We start from the raw sequence: 12,962 nt of genomic DNA, 5'->3' as shown, positions 1-12,962 counted from the left end.
TCCCACGTCTGGTCCTAAATGTGCATTAACTTGGTCGACAGTAGGTGGCAGTAATACACACCATTGTGTTGGGTTTGCGAGGGGAAAAAGAAAAGAAAATGAAGCTACCGTATTCACAAGTGACACATCAACGGAGCGCCTGCTTGCAAACCGGAACCCGGTCCATGGTCGGAATCATTTAGAGGCGGGACACTTCCGGGAGCTGTCGGCTGGGAAAAGTGGAACTGCAATCCATCTCTGCGATGAGTTTCGAGTGGCCCTGGCAGTATAACTTCCCTCCGTTTTTTACGTGAGTCTTTTTTTTAATTAGCAATATAAAGTCACGTATTTAAACGCTTACAGTTTATCAGTTTGTTATGAACATGCATTCCGTGTTGGTCTGAGAGCTAGCTCAAGGCTAAATTATGCTACGGAAGTGAATCTCAGCCCTAGTATCTGGTATCTAACGTTATTATTGTTGTATCTGATCTAACTTTCTATTGGATAGTTTATGCATACAGCTATCTATTAAAGTTGACAACTAAGAGCTAAAACATTGTACATTGTAATCACTACATCTATTGTAGTGGTAAATTAAGAGACACATTGATATAATTCATAGTTTTATATGAGAGCAACAACATTGGATAAATATTATAAGTCATAAACCTAGAACCTAAGTAATTGTACAATAATAATAATACCAAACCTATCTGTCAGTATGAACTTGATCACTTGCTGAATGATAACAAAGTATTTCCATTTTCCAAGCCACTAGACAGATTGCCTTTAATATAATGCAGAAAAGACCCATCTCTAAATCAGTGCTTATCTAATACCGTGCTTGCAACAAGATCCCTGTAATCATTTGTGACGAGAGAATGAAGGGGAAACTCTTTTACCTCTGGACTGATTAACAGCTTTTCTTCTTTCTTGGTTTTTCTTTCTCCTGTGGACAGATTACAGCCTAATGTTGACACCAGACAGAAGCAGCTGGCGGCATGGTGCTCGCTGGCGCTGGCTTACTGCCGACACCACAAACTCTACACCCTGGACGTCATGGAATCTCAGGAGAGCCCCGTGTTCAATAACAAGAAGATAGAACGTATCCTTGCAGACGCCTTGCAAAGACGATTGATTAGAACGATTCCGGGTTTTTTTTCTCCATGAATTGGACCACTTAGTGCCTGAATAATTGGCTTGCACTGTTCTCAATGAGCATGGATGCAACAAATAAACCTAAGTATATTAGGGTGTTTTAAGGGAATGAAGTTGTTATTCAAATTGATATTGTTTGAATGAAGGTTGTACTTTGGGGAAGACTTGCTGATTGATTAGCCGATTTGATTGGCTACTGATGGCTGGTGTGTTAATGGACATGTGGCATGTGATTGGTCCTGTTGTGTCCCTCTGAAAACATCAATCCTGTCTTAAAAGACATGTGCACGGTTAGAATAGTAGAACTATTAAAAATTAGCATATAGTAATGTTGAGTCTTTAGAACCCGTCGGTTGACTTTTAATGTCGCCCGACAAGAAAACTTTCCGACCTTAACTAAAGTCACAGGAAAACTTTCAACGGAAGCGATCCAAGTTGTCTTTGAGGAACTCAGAAAAAAAGGTGACTATTCCGACGACGGCCTGCGTTCTGGAAGCCCTGTGGTGTCGTATTACCTCACCAGTGACTGAACGATGGTGGTGTTGATGTTTTGTTTCTTTTCTGGACCGTCCTGCCACTGTAGGCAACCTGGACTGGCTGGACAAAAACAAGTCTCGGTGTTTAGTGATGTGGAGACGGCCGGAGGAGTGGGGGAAGCTGATCTACCAATGGGTGAGTCATCGGCCCCAAACGTGATCACTCCGTGTACCGGGACACTCCTGTCCTCAGCCCGGGTTTACCGAGGTTACGATGACCAAAGAAAATACAAAAACTTGATGTTAATGCGTTTGACATTTTGAAATACCCTTGCTAACTTTCAATATAATTGATTTACCTCATTGTATATCTGGGAATCAGCAGTCCTACTATGTGACATCAGAACCTCTGGGGGGAGACGGAACAGCGACTTGGGCCGGATGGAATATGGAATAGGGACGGGGTTTACGCCATGCTTGCTTCGTGTTTCGTAATGGAGACGTCTTCCCAAAATAATTTATTTTGCGACTGGCTGAAGCTTCATAAGGGGCGTTTAATGTATTTCTTCAGTGGCTATTTTACACATCAATAACATAAACAACAACTTCATTAATACCCCGGAGGGGATAATCATTTACACGATGTCGGATTGAATATATATATTTTTCTTTCACACATGCTACACACAGCCGGAGATGAGCTGTATCAGATGTGTTCACCCGTATCGGATACACTCTGGATCCGTTAAGGCGAGGGGTGGCGCCCGGGGAGTTTGTGTTCACTGTAAATAAACAGTTAAATAAACCAGTGTTTACAGCTCCCTGAATCAGCAACATGTTCACCCAGACCGTTCACCCAGATTCAGGGTTAGTCTTCCATCAGACTTTAGATTATTTTTAATCTATTATCAATTATTATCAATCAAAAGCCTGTGAGAGTACTGCGTTGCTAACATTGTCCTATCCTTATATTTTTGGAGAACTGAAGACGGATAAGGATTCCATTGCTTCAGCTGTTTGTTTCCATCATCTTAATCAGAAATATGTGAATGTTATTGTGAAAGCTATCATTAATAAACGATTATCTTAAAGGGGCACTACACCTATTTACACATTGAGCCTTTGGCTGAGTAGGAAAGACTTTCCCACTTTTAGAAAATAATCAGACGTTAGACGTCGTTGGTAAGTTGTTTTACCATAGATAAAACCTCTTTAATACTCTATCCCAATGGGAACCTCAATGTGTTAAATCGGTTGATTGTGCCGTTATCTTATTGTTGTCCTTCCTTATACTAGCAAGAGATTTTACGAGCTAACCCCCGTTTGTACTGACATTATCTTTTTTCAGCCTCTATAATATCATGGCCTCTCTGCACTGCCAAATTAATACTATCATCGTTAAATGTATGCCATGTCTGTGTTCTCCCTTTGAACCTCTAGGTCTCCAAAGTCGGCATGATCAACTCTGTGTTTACACTTTACGAGCTGTCCAACGGGGACGACACCGAGGGCGAAGGTGTGTTCCCATATCTCAATTCAAAAATCAAACTTTATTCATAGAGCACCTTTCCGGCAGGCAACTGCAATTTAGAGTGCTTTACATAATAAACAGACTGATTACCTTATCAAAGAATTGATGAATATATAAAATACAAATAAAATTGCTTTAAAGCTAGGCCTAAAAGAATTGGCTGACTGCATTGTCCGTCATCTGGATGGCCTTTCCAAAGACGCAGGGCAGAGAAGCCAAAAGCACTATCCCTAGAGGCTTTTTATCAAACTATGCACGTCATTCAGAACTGTTGACTTTTAACATCGTTATTCACTCTATTTTAGATAAAACTGTTTTGGTCGCTGCACTTTTTTAGCTGTCGTGTTTTAATTTCTTTGGCTGCTGCGCTCCTTGCCTGTCATGAACCGAGGCCTTCTCTCTCTCTCTCTCTCTCTCTCTCTCTCTCTCTCTCTCTCTCTCTCTCTCTCTCTCTCTCTCTCTCTCTCTCTCTCTCTCTCTCTCTCTCTCTCTCTCTCTCTCTCTCTCTCTCTCTCTCTCTCTCTCTCTCTCTCTCTCTCTCTCTCTCTCTCTCTCTCTGAGAGAGAGTTGATGGGTTGTGGCAAGTTTACATTTTTAGAAAAAGGCTTTCAGCGTGAAATCGAGGGCAGAGCGATCTGCAGAGAGAAACAGAACATGAAGTCAAGAGATCTCGTGGTCTCACGAGGCTAGCCGGAGACATTTACAGAAAACCATCACATCACGACAGTGTAAACAGAAGGATAACAACAGGGAGGGAATGAGGATTATCAGGCAGGAATGCAGTTACAGGTGTCTGTGAAGGAGACCCCTTCTCCCATTCCAGCCCCTTTTTAAAGGATGATCATCAATCATAAACATTTGAGACACTGACCTCACTGTATGATTTGCTTAGAACTATGTAAAACGCTTAATGTCCTTTTTTTCCCGTTTTCCCAGAATTCCACGGTCTTGAGGAGTGGATACTGCTGCGTTCCTTGCACGGCCCCTTCAGACGGACGGCAAGGCGGAGCTCATCACCATGGACGACAGCAAGGGTGTCAAGTTCTTCTGAGAGAACCCCCACCCCCCCCCCCCCACCCCCCCACCCCCTCCCGCCATCACAAACTCTGCCCTTTATCGCTTTGTTTTAAGACGCTACGACGGTTGAGCCATCTTAGGGTTATGCAAGATCCACCAAAAATACCCCCCAACAAATGGATGCTGGTTTAAAAATGATTTGCATCAGGAAGTTGCCGTTTCTGGGCCGCAGAAGGGCAACCAAAATGAGGGCTCCATCTCTGTGAAGAAGAGGTGCTACAGCAAATGTGTTGCACTTGTGAGGGTGTTGCACCTTTCTGTTCAAGGTAACCATCAGCCGAGCTCACTGGGTCCCAGTTTAAATGCAACCAGACTCATCAGGGGAGTCTGTGCTGTTCTGTGTACCCGTTACTGGGATTACTTCTTACCTACACCGCTGTAACTTTCCTCTGTCTTTGTAAATATGATTGTAGTTGTAGTTTTCAGGGTTTGCTTTCCAATACGTGGGTATTATAAGTACATGCATTAAACAGGGCGGTTATTTCTCTGCTCTACCACGACGACACATGGCCAAACCACGAGGGACCTTTACCTTTTGGGTGTTCAAACGTGTTGCTCCCAGATGAGGAGTAACATGGAAATGAGGGGGTGGGTGGAAGGCTGGCTCTGTTTTTCTGTACTGATCACTGTGGTTACAAACACAGAACCCAACTCTTACACCACCTGCTTCTTTGCCAAACAAAATTTGTTTTGTTATGGGGAAATAAAGAAATTTCAAATTGTTTGATCTGTGGGATGGACTGAAGAAAATGTATTTTGAGTTGGATTAATGCTGGTTGTGGTTGAATTTAGTTTTTCTTTTAATATCATGCATGCATTGAATTGGGTTGACACATGTCATGTGGTTGTGGCAATAGGCCAACAAGATGACAAGATTTTTGAAAGTGAAATCTATTTACTCATTTGACAGCGCCCTTCTGTTTGGCAACGCATGCAGAAGCTTAGGTAGTCAGATAGGTTTCTAATGAAATTCTATCATGTGCCTTTTTCCCAGAACACATTTTCGTGCCGAATTTAAAATTCTGATATTATGAATGACCCAGTTTATCTGAGCAGGGTTGGAGCCGTGCCAGCCCTAATCATGTGGCAGGTCCTGAGGCGGCCGATTGAGCTCCGGGGAGCCCCGTGTGCTCGCTGATAAAGTCCCCTGAGTGCGTTTGTGTGACCGGTGGGGGCCGACCGCTCGTGGAGATAAAGGGGTCTTTTTGATGTTGCGCCATCTACAGGACGCATGTTGTACTACGCGGTCTTGTTCTAGAAATCACGCTACAAAACTGGTCCATATTACCTAGTTAACAAACAAGAGCTAAAGATAATACTGTGCAATTGAACGCCTTAAAAAAGCTATATCAACATACGTGTGTCAAAAAAGAAATGGTTTAAGTTATAATTCTTGGGAATCTACCAAATCCCTCAAAAATGTTTACTTGAAGAGTCTGTTTACAGTAAAAACTCAAAATCTTGATGTGACAACAGCTTAATCTGCAACAAGGCAGGACCCCCCCCCCCCGTGTCGAAAGGACACTTGTTGCGTTACCCCAAGAACCTCTTCTAAACGATCCTCCCTGTTTGTTTTTGAATCACCTCTATAAATAAAAAAATATTACAGATTGTGAATCGCTGAGCATAAAGTGTTACAAAACTACATCATAACAGTTTGTCCGGGACTCGGAACGACTTTGACGTCAATGGGGGTTGGTGGGTTGTAATTAACGCCTCCTCGGACAGGGCGCACGTTTTTGTTACCGAGAGGGGCGGAGCCGAGCGCTCCGCTGCGCTCTAGCGCGGCGCTGGGGCGCAGCTGATAATAACAGTCGGCTGCCAGAGGTTACCTTTATAACCGAGCACTGCCAGCGGGAGAGAGGATTACTTTATTCAAGACCACCATGTGTTAATTACAAGTTTCGAGATTCCGTTTCTGCACCGAGTAAGTAGCGTGTTATTTGTATGTGTTATTTGCTTCTGTTTTGTATGTTTTTCCAACAAGTTGCCTTCTTGTTTGCAGCCTATTTGAATGGCTACTATTTTAGCTTTCATCACATTGCAGGAATCAGTACCTAGGTAGACGGACTAGTCTCTTAACAACACTGACATGGCCATTAACACCGTAGTGTAATGCCACCATAGTGATTATCACAACTGTAGTCATTGATAAACCCATTATGATTAATAACACAATAGTGATTGACACCACCATCTTGATTGACACAACCATAGTCGTCGCCTATTGACTTAAAAGTGCAACAATGGCGCGTGTGTCCTCCTCGGGAAGAGGTGGGTCAATATCAATTAACTAATTAACATTGTGTTCCCGCCGTTGTCTTTAGGGTCCAATTAAAGGGGGCCCTGACGTTAAAACAATGTCGCGCGCAGAGATGGAAATACCGGGACGCGGTTTCCCGGGTCTGTCGGTGGACATGTCCGAGGGGGACTGCCTGTCCCGGGTGTCCGTGTTCAGGCCCCACGGTCTAGGCGCGCGGCGGAACTCCTATGGCTTGCATAAAATCACCATGGACATCGACTCCCCGCTGTACAGCGGGGTCCTGTCCAAGGCGCTGTCATGGTCCGCCGAGAACATACTGTCGCTCCCAGAGTCCCGGGCCGAGGAGGAGGCGGGTAAGACGGACGACTCGCCGAAGTCCCCGTCCAAGTCACCGTCCCCCTCCCCAACCTCGAGCATCTGCACCGTCGCCTCCCTCACGCCCCACTGCAGCGCAGCCTCGGAGGCTGTCCTGCTCACGGACACCTGGGCCTCCGTCCCGGCCTCCTCCTCTTCCGTCCCCCAGGATGCGAGCTCGGACTCGGACACCGAACTCCACGTCCCCCACAGCAAACCGCACAAGGTGCTGTCGCGGCTCCCCTACCAGAGCAAGAGGGAGCAGGATGAGAAAGAGGAGATCGAGACCAAAGCTGTGGCCACTTCGCCCGATGGAAGATATCTCAAGTTCAACATCGAGATCGGAAGGGGTTCGTTCAAGACCGTCTATAAAGGGCTGGACACGGAGACCACGGTGGAGGTGGCGTGGTGTGAGCTACAGGTGAGTGGGGAAGGACCTGTTGATCTGCTTTGACAACATGGAGCCCTGTTGTCTTTATTTCTATTGCCTGATAATAACAGGTTAAATACATTCATACAATCATTAATTGTGCTATTTTTATTTAGTTAATTTGGCCTCATTATGGGTTTTTTTCCTGAGATAACATTATGTGCGCATAACATGCTATTTAAGGTACACTTTATCATTGTTTCCGGTATGAAAATAGTCTGGCCATAGGCTTGTTAAGGAAACTGCTGCCTATTTGTCTCTAGTGGTTACTTACAGGCCACCTCAAAAAAACTAGGCCTTTTGTTAGGTGGATAATCTGCTTTTTCGCGACCTTGGAACTGGGTTTGTGTCACCCACACACAGCTGACTTGGCCATCCCTCCAACAATCCACTCCGACTCTCTCAGTCTGCTGTGAGCCTCGGTAATCTCTGTTGTTGTAATCAGCAACCGGTGACCCCAACATCGGTTCCTCACCCCTACACCCACTCACGTTAAACCGACACCACCGTCTTTATACCCCCTATAAAACGTATCATAAATTGCAAAAATGGAGTATCACTCGCAAACCCCCCGTCCTAAAGAAAAGTCTTACAGTGTGGGAAATCTGGTTTAGGTCGGTGCTTCTCATGAGGACCGCCGTCCCCCCCTCTCCCAGGCCACCCGGTAACACGGTAGCCCTGTGAAGACACGTGGATACACAACAAGCACAACAGCCATAACACCCCTGATTATGAAAAGGCTTGACTCAGGCTGCTCGCATCAAACAGCCTGCTTGACAGCTGCTCTAGAACCGTGGAGGGGTTTACAGAGTAAAGCCTGTTAAGTCTTCTCTGAACGCTGGCTATTCTGTCCGGCGCATGTCCGTAGCGGTTTTCTTGGCGAGTGGTCAGGTGAGGTCAGGGGAGTTAAGTCCTCCTCTGTTATCTCACGGTTGGCCTAGTTAGTGGTTTGCCTCTACTAACCCAGTTTGATTAGCGCGCCACCCGTTCCACCACCCAGTATGTACGTATGTATATATAGTTTAATATGGGCCGGCGCACGCGCACACACACAAACACTGACGCACAAGCACGCACACACATTAGGGGGACATATGTTTCTTGAAGGCTGAGAGCAGTGGATCACATGAGGTGAAAGTGTCACAGGACAGGTGGGGGGAGGGACGGGGAGGGCACTCTGTACCACGCTGTCCCACCTGTCAGGATGAACAACAGGTGTGTGTGTGTGTGTGTGTGTGTGTGTGTGTGTGTGTGTGTGTGTGTGTGTGTGTGTGTGTGTGTGTGTGTGTGTGTGTGTGTGTGTGTGTGTGTTGTGTGAGTGTGTCACTCTCGCTTGCAGGCCTGGAGCTGTCACCAGCTGTCACAGTTCTTACACTGACAAACACATTACTTTAAAGAGGCCTTGCATGTTCCACTCATTAACAAGTGGATTGGAGTGAGAGGACAAGGCATCATCACGGATGTCCTAGTCTACTGCGAGCGACCACGTCATTTATTTTGAAAATTGATATACTGCTTCCCTGAATCCCTGTTGGTCACCTAGGTTCGTTTGGGAAACACCCATTTGACAAATGTTTGCATTGAAGTGACCCATAAAACAACCACATTCACCAGTTGAAACAAGTTCAGTTGTCTTATCTCTAATAACAACACGATTAAGAAACCTTAGCTGGCTGGTGGGAAGGTGATGTAGAACTCCGCCTTCAGTTCCACCACCCAGCTATCTGTTTGAACCAAGATGGCTGCTTGGTTACAGAAGCCCCATGAACACAGAAATCTACCGTGGGAGTACCTACTGAACCGGCTCAGTTAAACTGTAACAAACTAAACGGAGACACTAGCCTTCATCAGGCAGCATCTGTTTAATGATGTATGGCGAACGCCAGAGGTGCAATCCGCCTGGCAGAACGACGTGAAGAGAGTCGTTTGATTATAATGTGTGTTGGAACAGGTTTCCCCATCACCTTATGACAGGCACGCACATGTAGGTGCCTTAATCTCTGTACAAATAGCTAACTTATACCTGGCACTGTATTCCTCCATGAATGGCTGAACGCGAGGCGCTTTACACTAATTGTAAAGAGCTTTGAGTGGGAAAGAAAGGATGGAAAAACACTTTATCAATGCAGTCAGAATGAAGTCAATTCTTAACGTTAGCCAATCAGCATCAGAAGCTAGGCTAACACGAGAGCAGTTGGCGCACGGAGGCCGTACTGAACAAGGATTTCCTTGTGTTCCATGTTTAGAATCAGTCCTAGCATTATGCCAAACTGCGCCAGACAGGCTAATCCCCCCCAGTGAGTTAGCTTCCTAGCAACACAGCCCTCCAAAGGTGCACAAGATATAGACGCTATATAGCCCCAACATTCAGAGATGTTTACAGATCATTAAACATTAATGAGGTGTCGTCTGGTCGTGTTTCCCCGGTGGAGGTGAGGTTTTGTGCTCATTAGATGGCCTTCAAGGTAGGGCTAGCACAACCTAAACACAAGGAAGGAGCCAGCGCCACCTAAACAATCCCAATAGTTTGTAGTAGGTCCAACGCATCGTCATGGTTCTGAACTGCTTCTAGGTCAGTTTCTGCATTCTCAATTCTGCATTCAATCAGATCCCCACTGACATCCAGCGTTTAGAACCAAATGGAACCAAGGTGGCTGCCAGAGGCTTCAGGTCCCCCAGTGTAGTGGGAACTGGACCGCAGTTTCTTCCAGATGGCTTTCAAGGCTTCCCTTCCACTATCATGAGGGGAAAAACAGTCACTGTTTTGAGTCTGTTTACTCTCTAACGTGCACGTTGGAGGAGTATAACTGGTCTACACAGCTGTCAAGTACATTAGACCAACTGCAAGTGGCTTTGGTCTACCTTATTTGAATATATGGTTATTAACAATTACTGCAGAGAACAGAGAGGGGGGGGGGCTTTGTGTATTATATTTAATGGGTTAGTTGAGTTCATTGACAAAGACAAGGAAACATTTTTCCCTTTACTGCTCATTTCATTCATTTAATTTCAAGCATCCGATGAGCAATCACACCACCGGAATAAAACAATTTCTAACCAAACACATGGCTCGTTGTTGCCGTGTATCTCCCTGACGGGCTGAAATCATGCAAGGTGATGTCACTTGCTGTATCATCTCAAGCAAGTGACATCACCTGGAACCAAACGTATGATCCGTGTGTGTGCGTGCGTGTGCGTGAAGCGGGGTCCAGGGGGCTGATTCGTAGTGTTTGGCTACGCTCAATCTATAAAGCATTCCTTGTTCGACTGCGTGTGATGTCCCTGGTTTTGAGGACAAAAAGCAAAAGGGGGGCGGTGTTGAGAGGAGAACGATGACTTCACCCACGCTCTGAGGCCAGGGGTGCTGTTTAACGAGTGCCCTGTTGCATGCTGGGCCAGTAGTCGGGCAGCTGGTATTTGCCCAGTGTTTACATGTCCATTTAATAAGGCAGGATTAGTCCAAACGTTGTAAAACGTCATTTATGATCCACTGCCGTTTCTGCACAACATATTATTTTGAGTTATTAGGCGTCCTCTCATTAATACGGGATTGTCGCGTGCGCCTCCCGTGTGCCACGATGTCGCCTGCGCACTATTTTGTACCTCGGCTCAATGGAAATCCCAGGAGAGGTTGTGTGTTTAAACATGTCCTCTGATGCGGATGGAAATAAGCAAGAGGCTGCAACCCACGACAATACCCGATTACCCGTGTCCCTTCCATGTTGTGCACCGTCCCCAACTCCCTGATCAATAAACAAATACACAAAGACTCCATGGACCTAAACAAATGAAGCCATGCCTTTAGCACAGCATGCTTTAGACTGAATATCATCGGGAAGAACAGAGGCGGTAGAGGGTGCCCCTCGAAACACTTATTACATTAACACAGGCGGGGGTGTCACGGTGACGTGGAGTCTGTTGGTTTCTGCATTAACTTGAGACCGTGCCAGAAGGAGGAAGGGGGAGAGGGAGAGAGAGGGAGGGAGAGAGAGAGGGGGAGAGAGAGGGGGAGAGAGAGAGAGAGAGAGAGAGAGAGAGGGAGAGAGAGAGAGAGAGGAGGAGAGAGAGGGAGGGGGGAGAGGGAGGGAGGGAGGGAGAGGGAGAGGGAGAGAGAGGATCAAGTCTAACCCTCCCAAGTCTCTCTCTACATCGCGTAGGTACAATAGCTGCAGAACAGGATTGGATCTTTTCTTTTATTACAAGTCATGGCGTACTTTTTGTGTTGTTATTGCTGTGTTTACCAGTGCACTTTTTGTGAGTTGTGTTGTATGTTCCAGCTACTGTGGGACAGCACTGGTCCCGCTGTGATGTTTTAGTTGGTGTTGTTAATTGTGTTGGCCCTCCAAGTTCATGAAGGCATTTAGTTCATCATAAGAACGTTAACAAACATACGGATGACTTAAAAGCTTTCCTTGTATCCTTTTATCCTGCCATTAGTACTTTACAATGTGCATCTGCACAGTAATAAAATGAGTAGCTTGCATTATAATAAAGCAGTAATTGCCACTATTATATCTGTATTTTCTGAGTTTGCAAAGTTGGCCATTAAAAGCCTGGCAATGTTTTCCTGGGTGTAGTTTATTGAGGTTAAAACAACAGACTCCTTTCTGATAGCAGTTACACGCTGATTATGTTATATCATAATCCCTCCACTGTTTGTATTTCCAATGCCGTCATTACAAGTCTACTTGACACATTTTAAGAAAGCCAACCATGGCCACCGTCAATGCCTCGGGAGTTTTGACCTCCGCTCAGAACAGCCAGAACCAAAGTGCTTTTTCATTTTTCGCTTGACAAAAACGGAGGACGTTTTTTTTCGGGCCTTTTGTCCTGCCAAAAAAAACACCGGGCAGCCAGCCTCTCTGGTGGAGGTTGCCCGTCCGCGCTGTTAAAGCCCGACCCACAAGCCAGGCATGGAAACACACAGTGGAAGAACAGATTTAAAAACTCCCCGCACATGTGCCAGTGTTCATAACGGGGCTATTGTGTTTTAATGAAGGCGCCACACACACACGGGCGACTGCCACCGCTGACTTCATGGTCGTCTACGGGAAGCCCTGCGCTGTGATCACTCCTCTATGCAGGAGCGGGACACTGATGGGCCAACATGAATTCATATACTTCCAGGTCGTCTTCTGGTAAACAGATTTCTTTTGGGGGATTATGTCACACACAATGCTGAATGTTTATGATCATTCAACCGGGTGATGGGTTGAGAGTATAGCTGTTATAACTACTCTTTTCTTCTGGTAGTACACTGGGACTACTGGGGGAGTGTGTGTGGCTGATGGCCCGATGAAGCAGCCTCTACTGGCGCTGTCTGGTTGGACTCGCCACCTAGGTGACTTTTACTGGGGCTCCTCCAAACACAAGGATACAGGGTTGTATTGAAACCGGTTTATTGTAGAGTTTGTAGGTAAATGAGCATGCAAAAGGTACTGCACTGCCAAATAGGACATCTCTCTCCGAGTGCGTCTGGAGATGGATGGTTCGACTGGCTCACACTGATTGCTTAATGTGCAACAGGTGTGCACCTCACCCAGCCCCAGGGTCCAATCAGAATCCACCAGGTGAGGCTGCTTCAACCAACCATCATCCACACAGACCCAAACAACTGGTTACTCCCCGCCCCAAACGATACCAATTGTAACCAAGTACTTAATCCCACTGTCCTATAAATAGACGGCATATACG

At 45.9% G+C, this 12,962-nt stretch overlaps 2 protein-coding genes across 2 annotated transcripts; both read left to right on the top strand.

Annotated features, from left to right (window-relative positions):
• The first annotated feature begins 162 nt into the window (after positions 1 to 162).
• vps25 (vacuolar protein sorting 25 homolog) lies at positions 163 to 4,946 on the top strand. Its single transcript, XM_030340705.1, is given in 7 exon segments — positions 163 to 289; positions 939 to 1,084; positions 1,546 to 1,599; positions 1,721 to 1,809; positions 3,054 to 3,129; positions 4,081 to 4,121; positions 4,124 to 4,946. Coding segments are annotated over 7 exon segments (525 nt in total). The 5' UTR covers positions 163 to 242; the 3' UTR covers positions 4,196 to 4,946.
• A 1,094-nt stretch (positions 4,947 to 6,040) lies between these two features.
• wnk4a (WNK lysine deficient protein kinase 4a) lies at positions 6,041 to 10,195 on the top strand. Its single transcript, XM_030340505.1, has 2 exons — positions 6,041 to 6,148; positions 6,549 to 10,195. The coding sequence occupies exon 2, from the start codon at positions 6,582 to 6,584 to the stop codon at positions 7,290 to 7,292; it is 711 nt and encodes a 236-aa protein (XP_030196365.1). The 5' UTR covers positions 6,041 to 6,148; positions 6,549 to 6,581; the 3' UTR covers positions 7,293 to 10,195.
• Positions 10,196 to 12,962: the final 2,767 nt, after the last annotated feature.

The sequence above is a fragment of the Gadus morhua genome, chromosome 18, assembly GCF_902167405.1.
Source record: "Gadus morhua chromosome 18, gadMor3.0, whole genome shotgun sequence".
Taxonomy (NCBI): domain Eukaryota; kingdom Metazoa; phylum Chordata; class Actinopteri; order Gadiformes; family Gadidae; genus Gadus; species Gadus morhua.
Note: the sequence above shows the minus strand (reverse complement) of the source record. Positions and strands in the feature narration are given on the sequence as shown.

Excerpts from the sequence above, each read along its gene's own strand:
- wnk4a (XM_030340505.1), top strand. The coding sequence starts at position 6,582 with ATGTCGCGCGCAGAGATGGAAATACCGGGACGCGGTTTCCCGGGTCTG.